This window comes from Oncorhynchus nerka, linkage group LG12 (assembly GCF_034236695.1).
Source record: "Oncorhynchus nerka isolate Pitt River linkage group LG12, Oner_Uvic_2.0, whole genome shotgun sequence".
NCBI classification, from domain to species: Eukaryota; Metazoa; Chordata; class Actinopteri; order Salmoniformes; family Salmonidae; genus Oncorhynchus; species Oncorhynchus nerka.
The window spans coordinates 2,210,653-2,235,578 of record NC_088407.1 but is presented as its reverse complement, the minus strand read 5'-3'; the positions used below and the strand labels follow the sequence as shown (position 1 = coordinate 2,235,578).

The window sequence follows — 24,926 nt, the reverse complement described above, 5'->3', positions numbered from 1 at the left end:
GGATAGTGTAGGGCCGTTAGGGTTAGTGGAGAGTAGGTAGGTTTAGTGTAGGGTAGGTAGGGTTAGTGTAGGGTAGGTAGGGTTAGTGTAGGGTAGGTAGGGTTAGTGCATGGTAGGTAGGGTTAGTGTAGAGGTAGGTAGGGTTAGTGTAGGGTAGGTAGGGTTAGTGTAGGGGTAGGTAGGGTTAGCGTAGAGGTAGGTAGGGTTAGTGTAGGGTAGGTAGGGTTAGTGTAGGGGTAGGTAGGGTTAGTGTAGGGTAGGTAGGGTTAGTGTAGGGGTAGGTAGGGTTAGTGTAGGGTAGGTAGGGTTAGTGTAGGGCTAGGTAGGGTTAATGTAGGGTAGGTAGGGTTTATGTAGGGTATGTAGGGTTAGTGTATGGGTAGGTAAGGTTAGTGTAGGGTAGGTAGGGTCAGTGTAGGGGTAGGTAGGGTTAGTGTAGGGGTAGGTAGGGTTAGTGTAGGGTAGGTAGGGTTAGTGTAGGGCTAGGTAGGGTTAATGTAGGGTAGGTAGGGTTAATGTAGGGTTAGTGTAGGGGTAGAGAACAGCGCTCCGGGCAGCCGAGCGGAAATGGAGGAAAACTCGCCTCCCTGCGGACCTGGCATCCTTTCACTCCCTCCTCTCTACATTTTCCTCCTCTGTCTCTGCTGCTAAAGCCACTTTCTACCACTCTAAATTCCAAGCATCTGCCTCTAACCCTAGGAAGCTCTTTGCCACCTTCTCCTCCCTCTTGAATCCTCCTCCCCCTCCCCTCCTCCCTCTCTGCAGATGACTTGTCAACCATTTTGAAAAGAAGGTCGACGACATCCGATCCTCGTTTGCTAAGTCAAACGACACCGCTGATTCTGCTCACACTGCCCTACCCTGTGCTCTGACCTCTTTCTCCCCTCTCTCCAGATGACATCTCGCGTCTTGTGACGGCCGGCCGTAACAACCTGCCCGCTTGACCCTATCCTCCTCTCTTCTCCAGACCATCTCCAGTGACCTTCTCCCTTACCTCACCTCGCTCATCAACTCATCCCTGACCGCTGGCTACGTCCCTCCTGTCTTCAAGAGGCGAGAGTTGCACCCCTTCTGAAAAACCTACACTCGATCCCTCCGATGTCAACAACTACAGACCAGTATCCCTTCTTTCTTTTCTCTCCAAAACTCTTGAACGTGCCGTCCTTGGCCAGCTCTCCGCTATCTCTCTCAGAATGACCTTCTTGATCCAAATCAGTCAGGTTTCAAGACTAGTCATTCAACTGAGACTGCTCTTCTCTGTATCACGGAGGCGCTCCGCACTGCTAAGCTAACTCTCTCTCCTCTGCTCTCATCCTTCTAGACCTATCGGCTGCCTTCGATACTGTGAACCATCAGATCCTCCTCTCCACCCTCTCCGAGTTGGGCATCTCGGCGCGGCCCACGCTTGGATTGCGTCCCTACCTGACAGGTCGCTCCTACCAGGTGGCGTGGCGAGAATCCGTCTCCTCACCACGTGCTCTCACCACTGGTGTCCCCCAGGGCTCTGTTCTAGGCCCTCTCCTATTCTCGCTATACACCAAGTCACTTGGCTCTGTCATAACCTCACATGGTCTCTCCTATCATTGCTATGCAGACGACACACAATTAATCTTCTCCTTTCCCCCTTCTGACGACCAGGTGGCGAATCGCATCTCTGCATGTCTGGCAGACATATCAGTGTGGATGACGGATCATCACCTCAAGCTGAACCTCGGCAAGACGGAGCTGCTCTTCCTCCCGGGGAAGGACTGCCCGTTCCATGATCTCGCCATCACGGTTGAGAACTCCATTGTGTCCTCTCGTCCCAGAGCACTAAGAACCTTGGCGTGATCCTGGACAACACCCTGTCGTTCTCAAATAACATCAAGGCGGTGGCCCGTTCCTGTAGGTTCATGCTCTACAACATCCGCAGAGTACGACCCTGCCTCACACAGGAAGCGGCGCAGGTCCTAATCCAGGCACTTGTCATCTCCCGTCTGGATTACTGCAACTCGCTGTTGGCTGGGCTCCCTGCCTGTGCCATTAAACCCCTACAACTCATCCAGAACGCCGCAGCCCGTCTGGTGTTCAACCTTCCCAAGTTCTCTCCACGTCACCCCGCTCCTCCGCTCTCTCCACTGGCTTCCAGTTGAGGCTCGCATCCGCTACAAGACCATGGTGCTTGCCTACGGAGCTGAGGGGAACGGCACCTCAGTACCTCAGGCTCTGATCAGGCCCTACACCCAAACAAGGGCACTGCGTTCATCCACCTCTGGCCTGCTCGCCTCCTACCACTGAGGAAGTACAGTTCCCGCTCAGCCCAGTCAAAACTGTTCGCTGCTCTGGCCCCCAATGGTGGAACAAACTCCCTCACGACGCCAGGACAGCGGAGTCAATCACCACCTTCCGGAGACACCTGAAACCCCACCTCTTTAAGGAATACCTAGGATAGGATAAAGTAATCCTTCTCCCCCTCCCTCCCCCTTAAAGACCTAGATGCACTATTGTAAAGTGGCTGTTCCACTGGATGTCATAAGGTGAAAGCACCAATTTGTAAGTCGCTCTGGATAAGAGCGTCTGCTAAATGACTTAAATGTAAATGTAAATGTAGATAGGGTTAGTGTAGGGTAGGTAGGGTTAGTGTATGGTAGGTAGGGTTAGGTAGGGGTAGGTAGGTTTAGTGTAGGGTAGGTAGGGTTAGGTAGGGGTAGATAGGGTTAGTGTAGGGGTAGGTAGGATTAGTGTAGGGTAGGTAGGGTTAGAGTAGGGGTAGGTAGGGGTAGGTAGGGTAGATAGGGTTAGTGTAGGGGTAGGTAGGGTTAGTGTAGGGGTAGGTAGGGTTAGTGTAGGGTAGGTGGGGTTAGTGTATGGTAGGTAGGGTTAGTGTAGTTAGGTAGGGGTAGGTAGGGTTAGTGTAGGGTTAGTGTAGAGGTAGGTAGGGTTAGTCTAGGGTTAGGGTAGGATAGGTAGGGTTAGTGTAGGGTTAGTGTAGGGTAGGTAGGGTTAGTGTATGGTAGGTAGGGTTAGTGCAGGGGTAGGTAGGGTTAGTCTAGGGTTAGTATAGGGTAGGTAGGGTTAGTGTAGGGAAGGTAGGGTTAGTGTAGTGTAGGTAGGATTAGTGTAGGGTATGTAGGGTTAATGTAGGTTAGGTAGGTTTGGTGTAGGGTATGTAGGGGTAGGTAGGGTTAGTACAGGGTAGGTAGGGATAGTGTAGGGCCGTTAGGGTTAGTGGAGAGTAGGTAGGTTTAGTGTAGGGTAGGTAGGGTTAGTGTAGGGTAGGTAGGGTTAGTGTAGGGTAGGTAGGGTTAGTGCATGGTAGGTAGGGTTAGTGTAGAGGTAGGTAGGGTTAGTGTAGGGTAGGTAGGTTTAGTGTAGGGTAGGTAGGGTTAGTGTAGGGTAGGTAGGGTTAGTTTATGGTAGGTAGGGTTAGTGTAGGGTAGGTAGGGTTTTGTAGGGGTAGGTAGGGTTAGTGTAGAGTAGGTAGGGTTAGTGTAGGGGTAGGTAGGGTTAGTGTAGGGTAGGTAGGGTTAGTGTAGGGCTAGGTAGGGTTAATGTAGGGGTAGGTAGGGTTTATGTAGGGTATGTAGGGTTAGTGTATGGGTAGGTAGGTTAGTGTAGGGGGTAGGTAGGGTCAGTGTAGGGGTAGGTAGGGTAGGGTATAGGGGTAGGTAGGGTTAGTGTAGGGTAGGTAGGGTAGGGTAGGGCTAGGTAGGGTTAGGTAGGTTAGGTAGGTAGGGTTAATGTCGGGGTAGTGTAGGGGTAGATAGGGTTAGTGTAGGGTAGGTAGGGTTAGTGTATGGTAGGTAGGGTTAGGTAGGGGTAGGTAGGTTTAGTGTAGGGTAGGTAGGGTTAGGTAGGTAGGGTAGGGTTAGTGTAGGGGTAGGTAGGGTTAGGGTAGGTAGGGTTAGGTAGGGTAGGTAGGGTTAGGTGTAGGGTAGGTAGGGTTAGTGTAGGGGTAGATAGGGTTGGTGTGGGGTAGATAGGGTTAGTGTAGGGGTAGGTAGGGGTAGGTAGGTTTAGTGAAGGTGTAGGTAGGGTAGTGTAGGGTAGGTAGGGGGTAGGTAGGGTAGATAGGGTAGGGTAGGGGTAGGTAGGGTTAGTGTAGGGGTAGGTAGGGTTCAGGTTGGGAGGGTAGATAGGGTTAGTGTAGGGGAGGGTAGGGTTAGTGTAGGGTATGTAGGGTTTGTTGGGAGGTAGGGTTAGGGTAGGGTAGATAGGGTTAGTGTAGGGGTAGGTAGGGGTAGGTAGGGTAGATAGGGTTAGGTAGGGGTAGGTAGGGTAGGTAGGGTAGATAGGTTAGGGTAGGGTAGGTAGGGTTGGGTAGGGTATGGTTAGTGTAGGGTAGGTAGGGTTAGTGTAGGTAGGTAGGGGTAGGTAGGGTAGGTAGGGTTAGGGTAGGGTAGGTAGGGTTAGTGTAGTTAGGTAGGGGTAGGTAGGGTTAGTGTGGGGTTAGTGTAGAGGTAGGTAGGGTAGGTCTAGGGTTAGGGTAGGGTAGGTAGGGTTAGTGTAGGGTTAGTGAGGGTAGGTAGGGTAGGTGTAGGGTAGGTAGGGTAGGTGTTGGGGGTAGGTAGGGTAGGTAGGGTTAGTATAGGGTAGGTAGGGTTGGTGTAGGGAAGGTAGGGTTAGTGTAGTGTAGGTAGGATTAGTGGAGGGGTATGTAGGGTTAGTGGGAGGTTAGGTAGGTTTGGTGTAGGGTAGGTAGGGGTAGGTAGGGTTAGTACAGGGTAGGTAGGGTAGGTGTAGGGCCGTTAGGGTTAGTGGAGAGTAGGTAGGTTTAGTGTAGGGTAGGTAGGGGTTAGTGTGGGTTAGGTAGGGTTAGTGTAGGGTAGGGTAGGTTAGTGCATGGTAGGTAGGGTTAGTGTAGGGTAGGTAGGGTTAGTCTAGGAGTTAGTATAGGGTAGGTAGGGTTAGTGTATGGAAGGTAGGGTTAGTGTAGTGTAGGTGGGATTAGTGTAGGGTATGTAGGGTTAGTGTAGGGGTAGGTAGGGGTAGGTAGGGTTAGTACAGGGTAGGTAGGGATAGTGTAGGGGTTAGGGTTAGGGTTGGGTAGGTAGGTTTAGTGTAGGGGTAGGTAGGGTTAGTGAGGGTAGGTAGGGTTAGTGTAGGGTAGGTAGGGTTAGTGCATGGTAGGTAGGGTTAGTGTAGGGGTAGGTAGGGTTAGTCTAGGGTTAGTATAGGGTAGGTAGGGTTAGTGTAGGGAAGGTAGGGTTAGTGTAGTGTAGGTAGGATTAGTGTAGGGTATGTAGGGTTAGTGTAGGGTAGGTAGGGATAGGTAGGGTTAGTACAGGGAAGGTAGGGATAGTGTAGGGCCGTTAGGGTTAGTGGAGAGTAGGTAGGGTTAGTATAGGGAAGGTAGGGTTAGTGTAGGTTAGGTTAGTGTAGCGAAGGTAGGGATAGTGTAGGGTAGGTATGGTTAGTGTAGTGTAGGGTAGGTAGGTTTAGTGTAGGGTAGGTAGGGTTAGTGTAGGGTAGGTAGGGTTAGTGTAGGGTAAGTAGGGTTAGTGTAGGGTAGGTAGGGTTAGTGTAGGGTAAGTAGGGTTAGTGTAGAGTAGGTAGGGTTAGTGTAGGGTAGGTAGGGTTAGACTAGGGTTGGTATAGGGTAGGTAGGGTTGGTGTAGGAAGGTAGGGTTAGTGTAGTGTAGGTAGGATTAGTGGCAGGGTGGGTAGGGTTAGGGTAGGGTAGGTGTGGTTAGGTGGGGTGGTGTAGGGTAGGTTGGGGAGGGTAGGGTAGGTGGGCCGTTAGGGAAGGTAGGTAGGGTTGCTGTAGGGTAGGTATGGTTGGTGTAGGGTGGGTAGGGTTGGTGTAGAGTAGGTAGGGTAGGGTAGGGATAGGAGGGTTAGTGTAGGGTAGGTAGGGTTGTTTTAGGGTAGGTAGGGTAGGTGTAGGTAGGTTAGTCTAGGGTTGTAGGGTAGGTAGGGTTGTGTAGGGAAGGTAGGGTTAGTGGTGTTGGTAGGATTGGTAGGGGAAGGGTAGGGTTGGGGAGGGTAGGGGTAGGTAGGGTAGGGTAGGGAAGGTAGGGTAGGGCCGTAGGGTTGGTGGGAGTAGGTAGGGTTAGTGTATAGGGTAGGGTAGTGTAGGTTGGGTTAGGGAGGGAAGGTAGGGTAGTGTAGGTAGGTCTGGGTAGTGTGTAGGGCAGGAGGGTTAGGGTAGGTTGGGTAGGGTTAGTGTAGAATAGGGGGTTGGTGTAGGGTATGTGGGTTAGTGTAGGTTAGGTAGGTGTGGTGTAGGGTAGGGTGGGTTAGGTAGAGTAGGTAGGGTTAGTGTAGGGGTAGGGTAGGGTAGGGGATAGGAGGGTTAGTGTAGGGTTAGGGGGTTTGGGAGGGTAGATAGGGTTAGGGCAGGGATAGGGGTTAGGTAAGGTGGGTTTTCATAGGGTTGTAGGGGTGGGAGGGTAGGTAGGGTTAGTGTTAGGTTGGGTATGTAGGTGGGGAGGTAGGGATAGGTAGGGTTAGTGTAGGGGTAGGTAGGGTTACTAGGGTTAGTTTCTAGGTTGGGTGGGTAAGGTTAGTGTAGGGTTAGGGTAGGAGGGTTAGTGTGGGGTTGGTACAAGACCGCTCTCTCCACTGGCTTCCAGTTAAGTCATCCGCTGGGCCAATGGTTAGGAGCTTAGGGTAGGGCACCTCACTACCTCAGGCTCTGATCAGGCCCTACACCCAAACAAGGCACTGCGTTCATCCACCTCTAGCAGCCTGCTCGCCTCCCTACCACTGAGAGTACAGTTCAGGCTCAGCCCAGTCAAAACTGTTCGCTGCTCTGGCCCCCCAGTGGTGGAACAAACTCCCTCACGACGCCAGGACAGCGGAGTCAATCACCACCTTCCGGAGACACCTGAAACCCCACCTCTTTAAGGAATACCTAGGATAGGATAAAGTAATCCTTCTCCCCCCAAAGACCTAGATGCACTATTGTAAAGTGGCTGTTCCACTGGATGTCATAAGGTAGAAAGCACCAATTTGTAAGTCGCTCTGGATAAGGCGTCTGCTAAATGGGTAAATGTAAATGTAAATGTTGGTATATGGTAGGTTTGGTTAGTGTAGGGCTAGGTAGGGGTAGGTAGGGTTAGTGTAGGGTAGGTAGGGTAGGTGTAGGGGTTAGTAGGGTGGGGAGGGTTAGGTGAGGTTAGGTAGGGTAGTGTAGGTAGGGTGGGTAGGGTTAGAGGGTTAGTGTAGGGTAGGTAGGGTGGTGTAGGTAGGGTGGTAGGGTTAGTGTAGGGTTAGTATAGGGTAGGTAGGGTTAGTGTAGGGTAGGTAGGGTTAGTGCAGGGTTAGTGTTGGGGTAGGTAGGGTAGGTAGGGTAGGGAAGGTTAGTGTAGGGTTAGGGTAGGTAGGGTTAGTGTAGGGTTAGTATATGGTAGGTTTGGTTAGTGTAGGGCTAGGTAGGGGTATGTAGGGTTAGTGTAGAGGTAGGTAGGGTTAGTCTAGGGTTAGTGTAGGGTAGGTAGGGTTAGTGTAGGGTAGGTAGGGTTAGTGTAGAGTAGGTAGGGTTAGTGTAGGGTAGGAAGGGTAAGTGTACGGGTAGGTAGGGTTAGTTTAGGGTAGATAGGGTTAGTCTAGGGTTAGTATAGGGTAGGTAGGGTTACTGTAGGGTGGGTAGGCTTAGTATAGTGTAGGTAGGGTTAGTGTAGGGTATGTAGGGTTAGTGTAGGGTAGGTAGGGCTCGTGTAGGGTAGGTATGGGTAGGTAGGGTTAGTAGAGGATAGGTAGGGATAGTGTAGGGCCCTTAGGGTTATTGGAGAGTAGGTAGGGTTAGTGTAGGGAAGGTAGGGTTAGTGTAGTGTAGGTTGGGTTAGTGTAGCGAAGGTAGGGTTAGTGTAGGGTAGGTATGGTTAGTGTAGTGTAGGGTAGATAGGGTTAGTGTAGGGTAAGTAGGGTTAGTGTAGGGTGGGTAGGGTTAGTGTAGGGTAGATAGGGTTAGTGTAGGGTAGGTAGGGTTAATGTAGGGTAGGTAGGTTTGTCGTAGTGTTAGTGTAGGGATAGGGTGGGTAAGTAGGGTAGGTAGGGTTAGTGTAGGGTTAGTGTAGGGGTAGGTAGTGTAGGTAGGGATAGGGTAGGGTTAGTGTAGGGGTAGGTAGGGTAGGTAGGGTTAGTGTAGGGTTAGTATGGGGTAGGTAGGGTAGGTAGGGTAGGTAAGGTTAGTGTAGGGTTAGGGTAGGTAGGGTTAGTGTAGGGTTAGTATATGGTAGGTATGGTTAGTGTAGGGCTAGGTAGGGGTAGGTAGGGTTAATGTAGGGTAGGTAGGGTTAGTGTAGGGTAGGTGGTGTTAGAAAAGGGTAGGTAGGGTTAGTGTAGGGGTTGGTAGAGTAGTGTAGGGTAGGGTAGGTAGGGTTAGTGTAGGGTAGGTAGGGGTAGTGTAGGGGTAGATAGGGTTAGTGTAGAGTATGAAGGGTTAGTGTAGGGTAGGTAATGTTAGTGTAGGGTAGGTAGGGTTAGTGTAGGGTAGGTAATGTTAGTGTAGGGTAGGTAATGTTAGTGTAGGGTAGGTAGGGTTAGTGTAGGGTAGGTGGGGTTAGTGTAGGGTAGGTAATGTTAGTGTAGGGTAGGTAGGGTTAGTGTAGGGTAGGTAGGGTTAGTGTAGGGTAGGTAGGGTTAGTGTCGGGTAGATAGGGTTAGTGTGGGGTAGTTAGGGTAGGTAGGGTTAGTGTAGGGTAGGTAAGGTTATTGTGGGTGTAGTTAGGGTAGGTAGGGTTAGTGTAGGGTAGGTAAGGTTAGTGTAGGGTAGGTAGGGTTAGTGTAGGGTAGGTAATGTTAGTGTAGGTTAGGAAGGGTTAGTGTAGGGTAGGTAATGTTAGTGTAGGGTAGGTAGGGTTAGTGTAGGGTAGGTAGGGTTAGTGTAGGGTAGGTAATGTTAGTGTAAGGTAGGTAGTGTTAGTGTGGGGTAGGTAGGGTTAGTGTCGGGGTATGTAGGGTTAGTGTAGTGTATGTTTGGTTAGTGTAGGGGTAGGTACGGTATGTGTAGGGTAGGGTAGCTATTGTTAGTGTAGGGTAGGGAGGTTTAGTGTAGGGTAGGTATGGTTTCTATAGGGTAGGTAGGGTTAGTGTAGGGTAGGTAGGGTTAGGGTAGGGGTAGGAGGGTTAGTGTAGGGTAAGTAGGTTTATTGTAGGGTTTGTCTCAGGGTAGGTAGGGTAGGTTAGGTTAGTGTATGAATGGAGGTCGAGTAAGTAGGGTAGGTAGGGTTAGTGTAGGGTTAGTGTAGGGTAGGTAGGGTTGGTAGGGTTAGTGTTGGGTTAGTATAGGGTAGGTAGGGTTAGTGTAGGGTTAGTGTAGGGGTAGGTAGTGTAGGTAGGGATAGGTAGGGTTAGTGTAGGGGTAGGTAGGGTAGGTAGGGTTAGTGTAGGGTTAGTATGGGGTAGGTAGGGTAGGTAGGGTAGGGAAGGTTAGTGTAGGGTTAGGGTAGGTAGGGTTAGTGTAAGGTAGGTTGGGTTAGTGTAGGGGCCGGTAGGGTTAGTGTAGGGCCGGTAGGGTTAGTGAGTAGTAGGTAGGGTTAATGTAGGGTAGGCAGAGTTAGTGTAGTGTAGTGTGGGTTAGTGTAGCGAAGGTAGGGTTAGTTTAGGTAAGGTATGGTTAGCGTAGTGTAGGGTAGGTAGGGATAGTGTAGGTTAGGTAGTGTTAATGTAGGGAAGGTAGGGTTAGTGTATGGTAGGTAGGGTTAGTGTAGGGTATGTAGGGTTAGTGTAGGGTATGTAGGGTAGGTAGTGTTAGTGTAGGGTAGGTAGGATCAGTGTAGGGTAGGAAGTGTTAGTATAGGGTAGGTAGGGTTAGGGTAGGGATAGTAGGGTTAGTGTAGGGTAGGTAGGTTTATTGTAGGCTTAGTCTAGGGGTAGGTAGGGTAGGTAGGGTTAGTGTAGGGTTAGTGTAGGGATAGTGTAGGTGGTTGGTAGGGTAGGTAGGTCGGATTAGTATAGGGGTGGGTAGGGTAGGTAGGGTTGTTAGGGTTAGTGTAGGGTTATGGTTGGGGTAGGTAGGGCAGGTAGGGTAGGTAGGGTTAGTGTTGGGTTAGTATAGGGTAGCTAGGGTTAGTGTAGGGTAGGTAGGGTTAGTGTAGGGCAGGTAGGTTTAGCGTAGAGGTAGGTAGGGTTAGTGTAGGGTAGGTAGGGTTAGTGTAGGGGTAGGCAGGGGTTAGTATAGGGTAGGTAGGGTTAGTGTAGGGGTAGATAGGGTTAGTGTAGGGTAGGTAGGGTTAGTATAGGGTAGGTAGGGTTAGTGTAGGGTAGGTAGGGATAGTGTAGGGGTAGGTAGTGTTAGTGTAGGGTAGGTAGGGTTAGTGTAGGGGTAGGTAGGGTTAGTGTAGGGTAGGTAGGGTTAGTGTAGGGTAGGCAGGGGTTAGTATAGGGTAGGTTGGGTTAGTGTAGGGGTAGATAGGGTTAGTGTAGGGTAGATAGGGTTAGTGTAGGGTAGGTAGGGTTAGTATAGGGTAGGTAGGGTTAGTGTAGGGTAGGTAGGGATAGTGTAGGGTAGGTAGGGTTAGTGTAGGGGTAGGTAGGGTTAGTGTAGGTCCGGTAGGGTTAGTGTAGAGTAGATAGGGTTAGTGTAGGGTAGGTAGGGTTAGTGTAGAGTAGGCAGGGGTTAGCATAGGGTAGGTAGGGTTAGTGTAGGGGTAGATAGGGTTAGTGTAGGGTAGATAGGGTTAGTGTAGGGTAGGTAGGGTTAGTGTAGGGTAGGCAGGGGTTAGTATAGGGAAGGTAGGGTTAGTGTAGGGGTAGATAGGGTTAGTGTAGGGTATGTAGGGTAGGTAGTGTTAGTGTAGGGTAGGTAGGGTTAGTGTAGGGTAGGTAGGGTTAGTGTGGGGTAGGTCGGGTTTAGTGAAGGGTAGTAGGTTGGGTTAGTGTAGGTGTAGGGTGGGTTAGTGTAGGCGAAGGGTAGGGTTAGTTTAGGTAAGGTATGGTTAGCGTAGTGTAGGGTAGGTAGGAATAGTGTAGGTTAGGTAGTGTTAATGTAGGGAAGGTAGGGCTAGTGTAGGGGTAGATAGGGTTAGTGTAGTGTATGTAGGGTTAGTGTAGGGTAGGTAGGATCAGTGTAGGGTAGGAAGAGTTAGTATAGGCTAGGTAGGGTTTGGGTAGGGATAGTAGGGTTAGTGTAGGGTAGGTAGGGTAGTGTAGGGGTAGGTAGGGTTAGTGTAGGGTAGGTAGGGTTAGTGTAGAGGTAGGCAGGGTTGGTATAGGGTAAGTAGGGTTAGTGTAGGGGTAGATAGGGTTAGTGTAGGGTAGATAGGGTTAGTGTAGGGTAGGTAGGGTTAGTATAGGGTAGGTAGGGTTAGTGTAGGGTAGGTAGGGATAGTGTAGGGTAGGTAGGGTTAGTGTAGGGGAAGGTAGGGTTAGTAAAGGTCCGGTAGGGTTAGTGTAGAGTAGATAGGGTTAGTGTTGGGTAGGTTGGGTTAGTGTAGGGTAGGCAGGGGTTAGTATAGTGTAGGTAGGGTTAGTGTAGGGGTAGATAGGGTTAGTGTAGGGCAGATAGGGTTAGTGTAGGGTAGGTAGGGTTAGTGTAGGGTAGGCAGGGGTTAGTATAGGGTAGGTAGGGTTAGTGTAGGGGTAGATAGGGTTAGTGTAGGGTATGTAGGGTAGGTAGTGTTAGTGTAGGGTAGGTAGGGTTAGTGTAGGGTAGGTAGGGTTAGTGTAGGGGTAGGTCGGGTTAGTGTAGGGTAGGTTGGGTTAGTGTAGTGTAGGGTGGGTTAGTGTAGCGAAGGTAGGGTTAGTTTAGGTAAGGTATGGTTAGCGTAGTGTAGGGTAGGTAGGGATAGTGTAGGTTAGGTAGTGTTAATGTAGGGAAGGAAGGGTTAGTGTAGGGGTAGATAGGGTTAGTGTAGTGTATGTAGGGTTAATGTAGGGTATTTAGGGTAGGTGGTGTTAGTGTAGAGAACACACACACAGAGAACTATCACTATGGTACATGATGGAAACACTGAAACACACAGAGAGAACTATCACTATGGTACATGATGGAAACACTGAAACACACAGAGATAACTATCACTATGGTACATGATAGAAACACTGAAACACACAGAGAGAACTATCACTATGGTACATGATGTAAACACTGAAACACACAGAGAGAACTATCACTATGGTACATGATGTAAACACTGAAACACACAGAGAGAACTATCACTATGGTACATGATGGAAACACTGAGCTGGTCCACAGATACTAACACAGATAATCATTTCCTTATGAGTGTATTGATGTTGTATTTGTTTATCTAACTAACCAAATCCTCCAGTTTAAGAGAGATCTGTTTTTCAAATCACATCCAGCAGCATGTCGGCCTTCCGCATCAGTGGAAAATACCTTTTTCTCCACGAGTGTCAAGGGAAGGTAACCCATACAAATGAATGGTAGTATGGAGATATATATAGATATTAACCCATACAAATGAATGGTAGTATGGAGATATATATAGATATTAACCCATACAAATGAATGGTAGTATGGAGATATATATAGATATTAACCCATACAAATGAATATTAGTATGGAGGTATATATAGATATTAACCCATACAAATGAATGGTAGTATGGAGATATATATAGATATTAACCCATACAAATGAATGGTAGTATGGAGATATATATAGATATTAACCCATACAAATGAATGGTAGTATGGAGATATATATAGATATTAACCCATACAAATGAATGGTAGTATGGAGATATATATAGATATTAACCCATACAAATGAATGGTAGTATGGAGATATATATAGATATTAACCCATACAAATGAATGGTAGTATGGAGATATATATAGATATTAACCCATACAAATGAATGGTAATATGGAGATATATATAGATATTAACCCATACAAATGAATGGTAGTATGGAGATATATATATATATATTAACCCATACAAATGAATGGTAGTATGGAGATATATATAGATATTAACCCATACAAATGAATGGTAGTATGGAGATATATATAGATATTAACCCATACAAATGAATGGTAGTATGGAGATATATATAGATATTAACCCATACAAATGAATGGTAATATGGAAATATATATAGATATTAACCCATACAAATGAATGGTAGTATGGAGATATATATAGATATCAACCCATACAAATGAATGGTAGTATGGAGATATATATAGATATCAACCCATACAAATGAATGGTAGTATGGAGATATATAAAGATATCAACCCATACAAATGAATGGTAGTATGGAGATATATATAGATATTAACCCAGACAAATGAATGGTAGTATGGAGGTATATATAGATATTACTTGAACAAATGAATGGTAGTATGGAGATATATATAGATATTAACCCATACAAATGAATGGTAGTATGGAGATATATATAGATATTAACCCATACAAATGAATGGTAGTATGGAGATATATATAGATATTAACCCATACAAATGAATGGTAGTATGGAGATATATATAGATATTAACCCATACAAATGAATGGTAGTATGGAGATATATATAGATATTAACCCATACAAATGAATGGTAGTATGGAGATATATATAGATATTAACCCATACAAATGAATGGTAGTATGGAGATATATATAGATATTAACCCATACAAATGAATGGTAGTATGGAGATATATATATAGATATTAACCCCATACAAATGAATGGTAGTATGGAATATATATAGATATTAACCCATACAAATGAATGGTAGTATGGAGATATATATAGATATCAACCCATACAAATGAATGGTAGTATGGAGATATATATAGATATTAACCCATACAAATGAATGGTAGTATGGAGATATATATAGATATTAACCCATACAAATGAATGGTAGTATGGAGATATATATAGATATTAACCCATACAAATGAATGGTAGTATGGAGATATATATAGATATTAACCCATACAAATGAATGGTAGTATGGAGGTATATATAGATATTAACCCAGACAAATGAATGGTAGTATGGAGGTATATATAGATATTAACCCAGACAAATGAATGGTAGTATGGAGATATATATAGATATTAACCCATACAAATGAATGGTAGTATGGAGATATATATAGATATTAACCCATACAAATGAATGGTAGTATGGAGATATATATAGATATTAACCCATACAAATGAATGGTAGTATGGAGATATATATAGATATTAACCCATACAAATGAATGGTAGTATGGAGATATATATAGATATCAACCCATACAAATGAATGGTAGTATGGAGATATATATAGATATTAACCCATACAAATGAATGGTAGTATGGAGATATATATAGATATTAACCCATACAAATGAATGGTAGTATGGAGATATATATAGATATTAACCCATACAAATGAATGGTAGTATGGAGATATATATAGATATTAACCCATACAAATGAATGGTAGTATGGAGATATATATAGATATTAACCCATACAAATGAATGGTAGTATGGAGATATATATAGATATCAACCCATACAAATGAATGGTAGTATGGAGATATATATAGATATTAACCCATACAAATGAATGGTAGTATGGAGATATATATAGATATTAACCCATACAAATGAATGGTAGTATGGAGATATATATAGATATCAACCCATACAAATGAATGGTAGTATGGAGATATATATTGAAACAGTTTTCTTGTGTCGAAGGAGAGGCGGACCAAAATGCAGTTGAAGTTCATGTTTTTTAATAAGTCAACTAAACATGCACATAATCCAAACCACAACCGTGGAAAGCCGAAACAGCCCTATCTGGTGCAACAAACACAGAGACAGGAACAATCACCCACAAATCCAAACACCAAACAGGCTACCTAAATATGGTTCCCAATCAGAGACAATGACTAACACCTGCCTCTCATTGAGAACCATATCAGGCCCAAACACAGAAACAGACAAACTAGACACACAACATAGAATGCCCACTCAGATCACACCCTGACCAAAAAAAACATACAAACATACAAAGCAAACTATGGTCAGGGTGTGACATATATAGATGTTAACCCATATAAATGAACGGTAGTATGGAGATATATATAGATATTAACCCATACAAATGAATGGTAGTATGGAGATATATATAGATATTAACCCATATAAATGAACGGTAGTATGGAGATATATATAGATATTAAACCTTCATCTGAAGGTAACCCATACAAATGAATGGAAGTATGAAGGTAGTTTTAGGGGTTAAATGTCCAAAAAACAAAAATGTTTCCTGTTTTCTTATATCTCCTAGATACAGAACAGACACTACTATACTTTATGAATTATTTTTTGACTTTTCTTTGCCATTTATGCATTATTCAATGTGTTTGTGCTGTAGTCGTCAAATTCAATATTCTATCAAATAAATAAATCTAATTTGGCAATTTTATTGTCGTTACCTTACTGTAACGTCTGCTTCCAGCTCACACTCTCAAACACATAGATCCCCTGAACGCAGTTCACTCTCCAGATCCCAATCGCCTGAATTCTGATCACCTGTTCACACACCTGTATTTCATGATCACACACTATTTAGTTCAGTTCTTTGCACCCCATCACTGTGAGGTATTGTTTGTTTTGTGATACACTTCTTTTCGGAGCGATGTGTTTCCCGTATTTGAATCCTCCCATAGTTTTCTCACTAACATTTACATTTAAGTCATTTAGCAGACGCTCTTATCCAGAGCGACTTACAAATTGGTGCGTTTTTTAAAAGAAAAATACCTGTAAAGTAAAAAAAATAGATGAGTAATAAATAAAAGTAACAAATAAGTAGCTAACAATATCGAGGCTACATACATACTATATACAGGGGGTACCGGTACAGAGTGAATGTGGAGGCTATATACAGGGGGTACCGGGACAGAGTCAATGTGGAGGCTATATACAGGGGGTACCGGTACAGAGTCAATGTGGAGGCTATATACATGGGGTACCGGTACAGAGTCACTGTGGAGGCTATATACAGGGGGCACCGGTACAGAGTGAATGTGGAGGCTATATACAGGGGGTACCGGTACAGAGTGAATGTGGAGGCTATATACAGGGGGTACCGGTACAGAGTCAATGTGGAGGCTATATACAGGGGGTACCAACTGCACAGAGTCACTGTGGAGGCTATATACAGGGGGCACCGGTACAGAGTCAATGTGGAGGCTATATACAGGGGGTACCGGTACAGAGTCACTGTGGAGGCTATATACAGGGGGCACCGGTACAGTCAATGTGAAGGCTATATACAGGGGTACCGGTACAGAGTCAATGTGGAGGCTATATACAGGGGGTACTGGTACATGTAAGCTTATTTCGTAACATTTAAAAAAAATCTGACACAGCGGTTGCATTAAGAACCAGTGTATCTTTATTTATATGTAAAACATGTATCTTTAATTATATGTAGAACATGTATCTTTCATCAAAGTTTATGATGAGTATTTCTGTTATCTGGCGTAGCTCTCTGTAATTACTCCGTATATTTTGGAGGCATTTCTGAACATGGCGCCAATGTAAACCGAGATTTGTGGATATGGATATGCAAATTATCGAACAAAACATAAATGTAACATGATGTCATATGAGTGTCATCTGATGAAGATTATCAAAGGTCAGTAGTTTACATTTTACATTTACATTTAAGTCATTTAGCAGACGCTCTTATCCAGAGCGACTTACAAATTGGTGCTTTCACCTTATGACATCCAGTGGAACAGCCACTTTACAATAGTGCATCTAGATCTTTTAAGGGGGTGGGGGAGGGGGTGAAGGATTACTTTATCCTATCCTAGGTATTCCTTAAAGAGGTGGGGTTTCAGGTGTCTCCGGAAGGTGGTGATTGACTCCGCTGTCCTGGCGTCGTGAGGGAGTTTGTTCCACCATTGGGGGGCCAGAGCAGCGAACAGTTTTGACTGGGCTGAGCGGGAACTGTACTTCCTCAGTGGTAGTAGTTAATTTTATTTCTAATTCTGCTTTTGTGACTGTAACTTTGGCTTTTTTGGATTTGGTGGTGATCTAACATAAATATATGTTGTGTTTCCACAAGATGTTTATCTTTCATTTGCTGTATTGTTGTGTGAAAGTTAAATATGAAAAAAAAAAAAAATGTAATATCCCGCGCTGCCTTTTAAGCGGAATGTTGGGGGCAGTTACGCTAGCGTCCTAGACAGGTTAAACAGCTTGGAAAATTCCCCAAAATTATGTTATGGCTTTGAAGCTTCTAATAGGCTAATTGACATCATTTGAGTCAATTGGAGGTGTTCCTGTTGTTGTATTTCAAGGCCTACCCTCAAACTCAGTTCCTCTTTTCTTGACATCATGAGAAAATCAAAAGAAATCAGCAAAGACCTCAGAAAAACAGAAAGAAAATTGGTAAACCAAAAGACAATCCTGGTTCATCCTTGGGAGAAATTTCCTTAAGGTTCATCTGTACAAACAATAGTATGCAAATATAAACACCATGGGACCACGCAGCCGACATACCGCTCAGTTCTGTCCCCTAGTGATGAACGTACTTTGGTGCAAAAAGTGCAAACAATCCCAGAACAACAGCAAAGGACCTTGTGAAGATGCTGGGGGAAAAAGGTACAAAGGTATTTATATCCACAGTGAAACGAGTCCTATATTGAGATAACCTGAAAGGCCACTCAGCAAGGAAGAAGCCACTGCTCCAAAACCGTCATAAAAAAGCCAGACTATGGTTTGCAAGTACACTTGCAGGACAAAGACTGTACTTTTTGGAGAAATGTCCTCTGGTCTGATGAAACAAAAATAAAACTGTTTGGCCATAATGACCGTCGTTATGTTTGGAGGAAAAAGGGGATGCTTGCAAGCCGAAGAACACCATCCCAACCATGAAGCACGGGGGTGGCAGCATCATGTTGTGGGGGTGCATTGCGCAGGATAGATGGCATCATGAGGTATGAAAAGTATGTGTAAATATTGAAGCAACATCTCAAGACATCAGTCAAGAAGTTAAAGCGAGATCGCAAATGGGTCTTCCAAATGGACAATGACCCCAAGCAAACTTCCAAAGTTGTGGCATAATGGTTTAAGGACAACAAAGTCAAAATATTGGAGTGACCATCACAAAGCCCTGACCTCAATCCTGTAGAAAATTTGTGGGCAGAACTGAAAAAGCGTGTGCGAGCAAGGTGGCCTACAAACCTGGATCAGTTACACCAGCTCTGTCAGGAGGAATGGGCCAAAATTCACCCAACTTTTGACCCAAAAGTTTAACAATTTCAAGGCAATGCAACCAAATACTAATTGAGTGTATGTAAACTTCTGACCCACTGGGAATGTGATGAAAGGAATACAAGTTGAAATAAATCATTCTCTCTACTATTATTCTGACATTTTCACATTCTTAAAATAAAGTGGTGATCCTAACTGACCTAAAACAGGGAATTTTTACTAGGATTAAATATCAGGAATTGTGAAAAACTAAGTTTTTAAATGTGTTTGGCTAAGGTGTATGTAAACTTCCGACTTCAACTGTATATTAAACCAGACAGATATTAAACCATACAGATATTAAACTACTGTAAATAGCTATTCAACTATTCAGATCTTAAACTATACCGATACTAAACTACTGTTTGTAGCAAATAAACTTTCAGATCTTAAACTATACAGATATTAAACAATATAGATATTAAACCATATAGGTATTAAAATATATAGATATTAAACAATATAGATATTAAACCATATAGATATTAAACAATATAGATATTAAACCATATAGGTATTAAAATATATAGATATTAAACCATATAGATATTAAACCATATAGATATTAAACAATATAGATATTAAACCATATAGGTATTAAAATATATAGATATTAAACCATATAGGTATTAAAATATATAGCTATTAAACTATTCAGTTCTTAAACTTGACAGATTTTAAACTATGTAGATATTAAACTATATAGATTTTAAATCATGTAGATATTAAACCATTTAGATTGTCACGACTCCTACCGAAGGTGGCTCCCCTACCTGTTGGGGTGGTGCTCGGCGCTCGTCATGTTTAGTTTAGTCTGATTGTTTGAGCTTTATTTACCAGCCGGCCCTGGTTGTGCGGGATTATTGCGATATACACAGCTGTATGTCACGGTTGTCCGTGTGTTTGGGTTTTTGCAGGACTGTTTAAGTCCCCCGTGTTTGGGGCATTTGTTTGGGTTGGCGTCTGTTCACAGTTGTGGTGCATTAAAAAGTAGCGATACCCTGAACTCTCTGCTTCCTACGCCTGACTTCTCACCCACTACACCCCGGGCATTACATAGATAATAAACTATATAGATATTAAACTATATAGATACACATAGATATTAAACCATTTAGATATTAAATTATATAGATATTAAACTATATAGATATCAAACCATATAGATATTAAACTATATAGATATTAAACCATTTAGATATTAAATTATATAGATATTAAACTATATAGATATTAAACCATATAGATATTAAACTATATAGATATTAAACTATATTAAACTATATAGATATTAAACTATATAGATATTAAACTATATTAAACTATATAGATATTAAACTATATAGATATTAAACTATATTAAACTATATAGATATTAAACTATATAGATATTAAACTATATAGACATTAAACTATATAGATATTAAACTATACAGATATTAAACTATATAGATATTAAACCATATAGATATTAAACTATATAGATATTAAACTATATAGATATTAAACTATATAGATATTAAACTATATAGATATTAAACCAAATATATATACTAAAATATGTAGATATGAAATAATATAGATATTCAACTATATAGATATGAAATTATACCAAAAATAAACCAGACAGCTATTAAATTATATAGATATTTAACTGTATAGATATTAACTATATAGATATTAAACCATACAGATACCAAATAGATATTAAACTATATAGATATTAAACCATATAGATATTAAACTATATAGATATTAAACTATATAGATATTAAACTATATAGATATTAAACTATATAGATATTAAACTATATAGATATTAAACCATATAGATATTAAACTATATAGATATTAAACTATATAGATATTAAACCATACAGATATTAACACACACACACAGAGAGAGAGAGTACTTACAGAGCTGCCAGCAGAGCAGTGTGAGTTCCATCCTGTCTTGATGCTGAGTGAGACTGTGATCTCCAGTTATAGACTTATAGACCCTCCTCCTCCTCCTTCATGTTCTTGCCACACACAAGACCCTGCTGACGACGTGACAGAAACAGAGGAAGAGAAAGTAGATTATTTTGTTTTACTTCCTCTAGCAATGTACACTGCTCAAAAAAATAAAGGGAACACTAAAATAACACATCCTAGATCTGAATGAATGAAATATTCTTATTAAATACTTTTTTCTTTACATAGTTGAATGTGCTGACAACAAAATCGCACACAAATTATCAATGGAAATCAAATTTATCAACCCATGGAGGTCTGGATTTGGAGTCACACTCAAAATTAAAGTGGAAAACCACACTACAGGCTGATCCAACTTTGATGTAATGTCCTTAAAACAAGTCAAAATGAGGCTCAGTAGTGTGTGTGGCCTCCACGTGCCTGTATGACCTCCCTACAACGCCTGGGCATGCTCCTGATGAGGTGGCGGATGGTCTCCTGAGGGATCTCCTCCCAGACCTGGACTAAAGCATCCGCCAACTCCTGGACAGTCTGTGATGCAACGTGGTGGATGGAGCGAGACATGATGTCCCAGATGTGCTCAATTGGATTCAGGTCTGGGGAACGGGCGGGCCAGTCCATAGCAACAATGCCTTCCTTTTGCAGGAACTGCTGACACACTCCAGCCACATGAGGTTTAGCATTGTGTTGCATTAGGAGGAACCCAGGGCCAACCGCACCAGCATATGGTCTCACAAGGGGTCTGAGGATCTTACCTCGGTACCTAATGGCAGTCAGGCTACCTCTGGCGAGCACATGGAGGGCTGTGCGGCCCCCCAAAGAAATGCCACCCCACACCATGACTGACCCACCGCCAAACCGGTCATGCTGGAGGATGTTGCAGGCAACAGAACGTTCGCCACGGCGTCTCCAGACTCTGTCCCGTCTGTCACATGTGCTCAGTGTGAACCTGCTTTCATCTGTGAAGAGCACAGGGCGCCAGTGGCGAATTTGCAAATCTTGGTGTTCTCTGGCAAATGCCAATCGTCCTGCACAGTGTTGGACTGTAAGCACAACCCCCACCTGTGGACGTCGGGCCCTCATACCACCCTCATGGTGTCTGTTTCTGACCGTTTGAGCAGACACATGCACATTTGTGGCCTGCTGGAGGTCATTTTGCAGGGCTCTGGCAGTGCTCCTCCTGCTCCTCCTGCTCTTCCTTGCACAAAGGTGGAGGTAGCGGTCCTGCTGCTTGGTTGTTGCCCTCCTACGGTCTTCTCCACGTCTCCTGAGATACTGGCCTGTCTCCTGGTAGCGCCTCCATGCTCTGGACACTACGCTGACAGACACAGCAAACCTTCTTGCCACAGCTCGCATTGATGTGCCATCCTGGATGAGCTGCACTACCTGAGCCACTTGTGTGGGTTGTAGACTCCGTCACATGCTACCACTAGAGTGAAAGCACCGCCAGCATTCAAAAGTGACCAAAACATCAGCCAGGAAGCATAGGAACTGAGAAGTGGTCTTTGGTCACCACCTGCAGAACCACTCCTTTATTGGGGGTGTCTTGCTAATTGCCTATAATTCCCACCTGTTGTCTATTCCATTTGCACAACAGCATGTGAAATTGATTGTCAATCAGTGTTGCTTCCTAAGTGGACAGTTTGATTTCACAGAAGTGTGATTGACTTGGAGCTACATTGTGTTGTTTAAGTGTTCCCTTTATTTTTTTGAGCAGTGTATATTTCTTCACTCCTCCCACCTCTGGATTAAACGGTATTATTATTCTGAGAGGTTTGACCTCTAACCCCTACTAATGTAGATCTGAAAGGGTTGACCTCTAACCCCTACTATCAGTCACTACTGTAGATCTGAGAGGATTGACCTCTAACCCCTACTATCAGTCACTATGGTAGATCTGAGAGGATTTACCTCTAACCCCTACTATCAGTCACTATGGTAGATCTGAGAGGATTGACCTCTAACCTCTACTATCAGTCACTACTGTAGATCTGAGAGGATTGACCTCTAACCCCTACTATCAGTCACTACGGTAGATCTGAGAGGATTGGGTAGAATTGTAAGAATTGCAGTAATAGCTTCACCGCCTACCCCGGCCAAACTCGGACGACGCTGGGCCTATTGTGCGCCGCCCTATGGGACTCCCAATCACGGCCAGATGTGATGCAGCCTGGATTCGAACTTGATGCGGTGTCCCACTCGGGAGCCATATACTTCTGATTGGCTTGGTGGAAACGCGGCCATATTCAAATCTAGTCCCTACTCTCTACTCTCGATGCCCTACTCTCTATCCCCTACTCTCTACTCTCTATCCCCTACTCTCTATCCCCTACACTCTAGCCCCTACTCCCTAGTCTCTATCCCCTACTCTCTAACCCATACGCTCTAGCCACTACTCTCTAACCCCTACTCTCTAACCCCTACTCTCTATCCCCTACTCTCTAGACCCTACTCTCTAGCCACTACTCTCTAGCCCATACTCTCTAGCCACTACTCTCTATCCCCTACTCTCTGGCCCCTACTCTCTAGCCCTACTCTCTAGCCCCTACTCTCTAGCCCTACTCTCTAGCCCCACCTCTCTAGCCCCTCCTCTCTAACCCCTATTCTCTTGACTATCCTCTCTACCCCCTACTATCAAGTCCCTACTCTATTGCCCCTACTCTCTTGCCCCTACTCTCTATCCCCTACTCTCTAGCCCCTACTCTCTAGCCACTACTCTCTATCCCCTACTCTCGAGAACCTACTCTCTACCCCCTACTCTCTATCCCCTACTATCTAACCCCTACTCTCTAGACCATCCTCTCTATCCCCTACTCTCTAACCCCTACTCTCTAGACCATCCTCTCTACCCCCTACTCTCTATCCCCCTACTCTCCAGCCCATGCTCTCTATCCCCTACTCTCTAGCCCCTACTCTCCAGCCCCTACTCTCTAGCCACTACTCTCTATCCCCTACTCTCTAGCCCCTACTCTCTAGCCCCTACTCTTTAACGCCTCTCTCTATCCCCTACTCTCTAGGCCATCCTCTCTACCCCCTACTCTCTATCCCCTACTCTCTAGCCCCTACTATCTAACCCCTACTCTCTAGACCATCCTCTCTATCCCTACTCTCTATCCCCCTACTCTCTAACCCCTACTCTCTAGACCATCCTCTCTAACCCCTACTCTCTAGCCCCTGATCTCTAGACCCTTCTCTCTAGCCACTACTCTGTATCCCCTACTCTCTATCCCCTACTCTCTAGACCCTACTCTCTAGCCACTACTCTCTATCCCCTACTATCTAGACCATCCCTCTAGCCCCTACTCAATAGCCCCTTCTCTCTAGCCCCTACTCTCTAGCCACTACTCTCTATCCCCTACTCTCTAGCCCCTACTCTCATCCCCTACTCTCTAGCCCCTACTCTCTAGCCCCACCTCTCCAGCCCCTACTCTCTAACCCCTACTCGCTTGACTATCCTCTCTACCCCCTACTATCAAGCCCCTACTCTCTAGCCCCTACTCTCTAGACCATCCTCTCTATCCCCTACTCTCTATCCCCTACTCTCTAACCCCTACTCTATATCCCATACTCTCTGGTTCCTACTCTCTCTCTTCTCTCTCTTATCTCTCTCTCTCTCTCTTCCAGCCTCTCTGAGTGTCAGATCTCAGTTTTTTAAATTAGAGTCTGTCTCTCTGAGCTGTGAGGTTCAGGGGACCTCTACTGGATGAAGATTGATGAGATACACATTCTCTGGGGAGTGTTCAGATTGTGGAAGAAAATGGGGAAACCACAAGGGTCTTCATGCAACGTGTCACTTATACTATCAGACAGTGGAGTGTACTGGTGTGAGTCTGGGTCTGGAGAACACAGCAATGCTGTCAACATCACAGTACATGGTATGTCCACAAACACCATCTACTAACATTATAGTGTTTAGTGGTTCATCTGGTTTCAGATAGCTGATGTTATGTTTATATATGACAGACATATCATATTTATATCTAACAGACACCACTACCCTTAACACAGCCCTCTCTCATAGACACCACTACCCTTTACCATTAACACAGCCCTCTCTCACAGACACCACTACCCTTTACCCTTAACACAGCCCTCTCACAGACACCACTACCCTTTACCCTTAACACAGCCCTCTCTCACAGACACCACTACCCTTTACCCTTTACACAGCCCTCTCTCATAGACACCACTATATTAAATACAGCTGGAGCTGTGATCCTGGAGAGACCTGTTTATATATGATGTTTATATATTAAATACAGCTGGAGCTGTGATCCTGGAGAGACCTGTTTATATATTATATACAGCTGGAGCTGTGATCCTGGAGAGACCTGTTTATATATTAAATACAGCTGGAGCTGTGATCCTGGAGAGACCTGTTTATATATGATGTTTATATATTAAATACAGCTGGAGCTGTGATCCTGGAGAGACCTGTTTATATATTTTATACAGCAGAGGCTCTAATGACATTGTTAGCCGGTTTATAATTGCAATAAAGCACCTCTGAGGTAAATGACCAATAGGGTCCAGGCTGCGTAAGCCTATATTTATATGTATTGGCCCTTGGAGTGTATTTGTTGTGACATTTTTGAACATAATTCCAAGTGTGTATTTCCTTGTCATGTCTCTCTCCAGGTGTCATTCTTCCCCCAACTGCAGTTCCAACTCCCATTCCATCTCCAGCAGTCTGTAACGGTTCTCTTGTGGTGAAGGAGAGTCGGACCAAAATGCAGCGTGTAGATTGAGAATGTTTAATGAACAAACGTAACACGAA

The 24,926-nt window shown here is 44.2% G+C and overlaps 3 protein-coding genes across 4 annotated transcripts in view; 2 read left to right on the top strand and 1 right to left on the bottom strand.

The window, feature by feature from the left end:
* The window catches only part of LOC135574212 (Fc receptor-like protein 5), a 260,943-nt gene extending 240,819 nt beyond the window's left edge, over positions 1–20,124 (bottom strand). For both annotated transcript variants that reach the window (XM_065025143.1, XM_065025142.1), the window contains exon 1: positions 20,093–20,124. In XM_065025143.1, coding sequence (XP_064881215.1) covers positions 20,093–20,123 — 31 coding nt within the window. In that variant the 5' untranslated portion in view covers position 20,124. The remainder of the gene's footprint in view (positions 1–20,092) is intronic.
* LOC115118359 (butyrophilin-like protein 10) overlaps positions 1–24,926 on the top strand; it is an 804,641-nt gene that overhangs the window by 682,240 nt on the left and 97,475 nt on the right. The window lies entirely within an intron of this gene.
* Positions 1–24,926, top strand: part of LOC135574205 (low affinity immunoglobulin gamma Fc region receptor III-A-like) — a 181,485-nt gene that overhangs the window by 147,268 nt on the left and 9,291 nt on the right. The window lies entirely within an intron of this gene.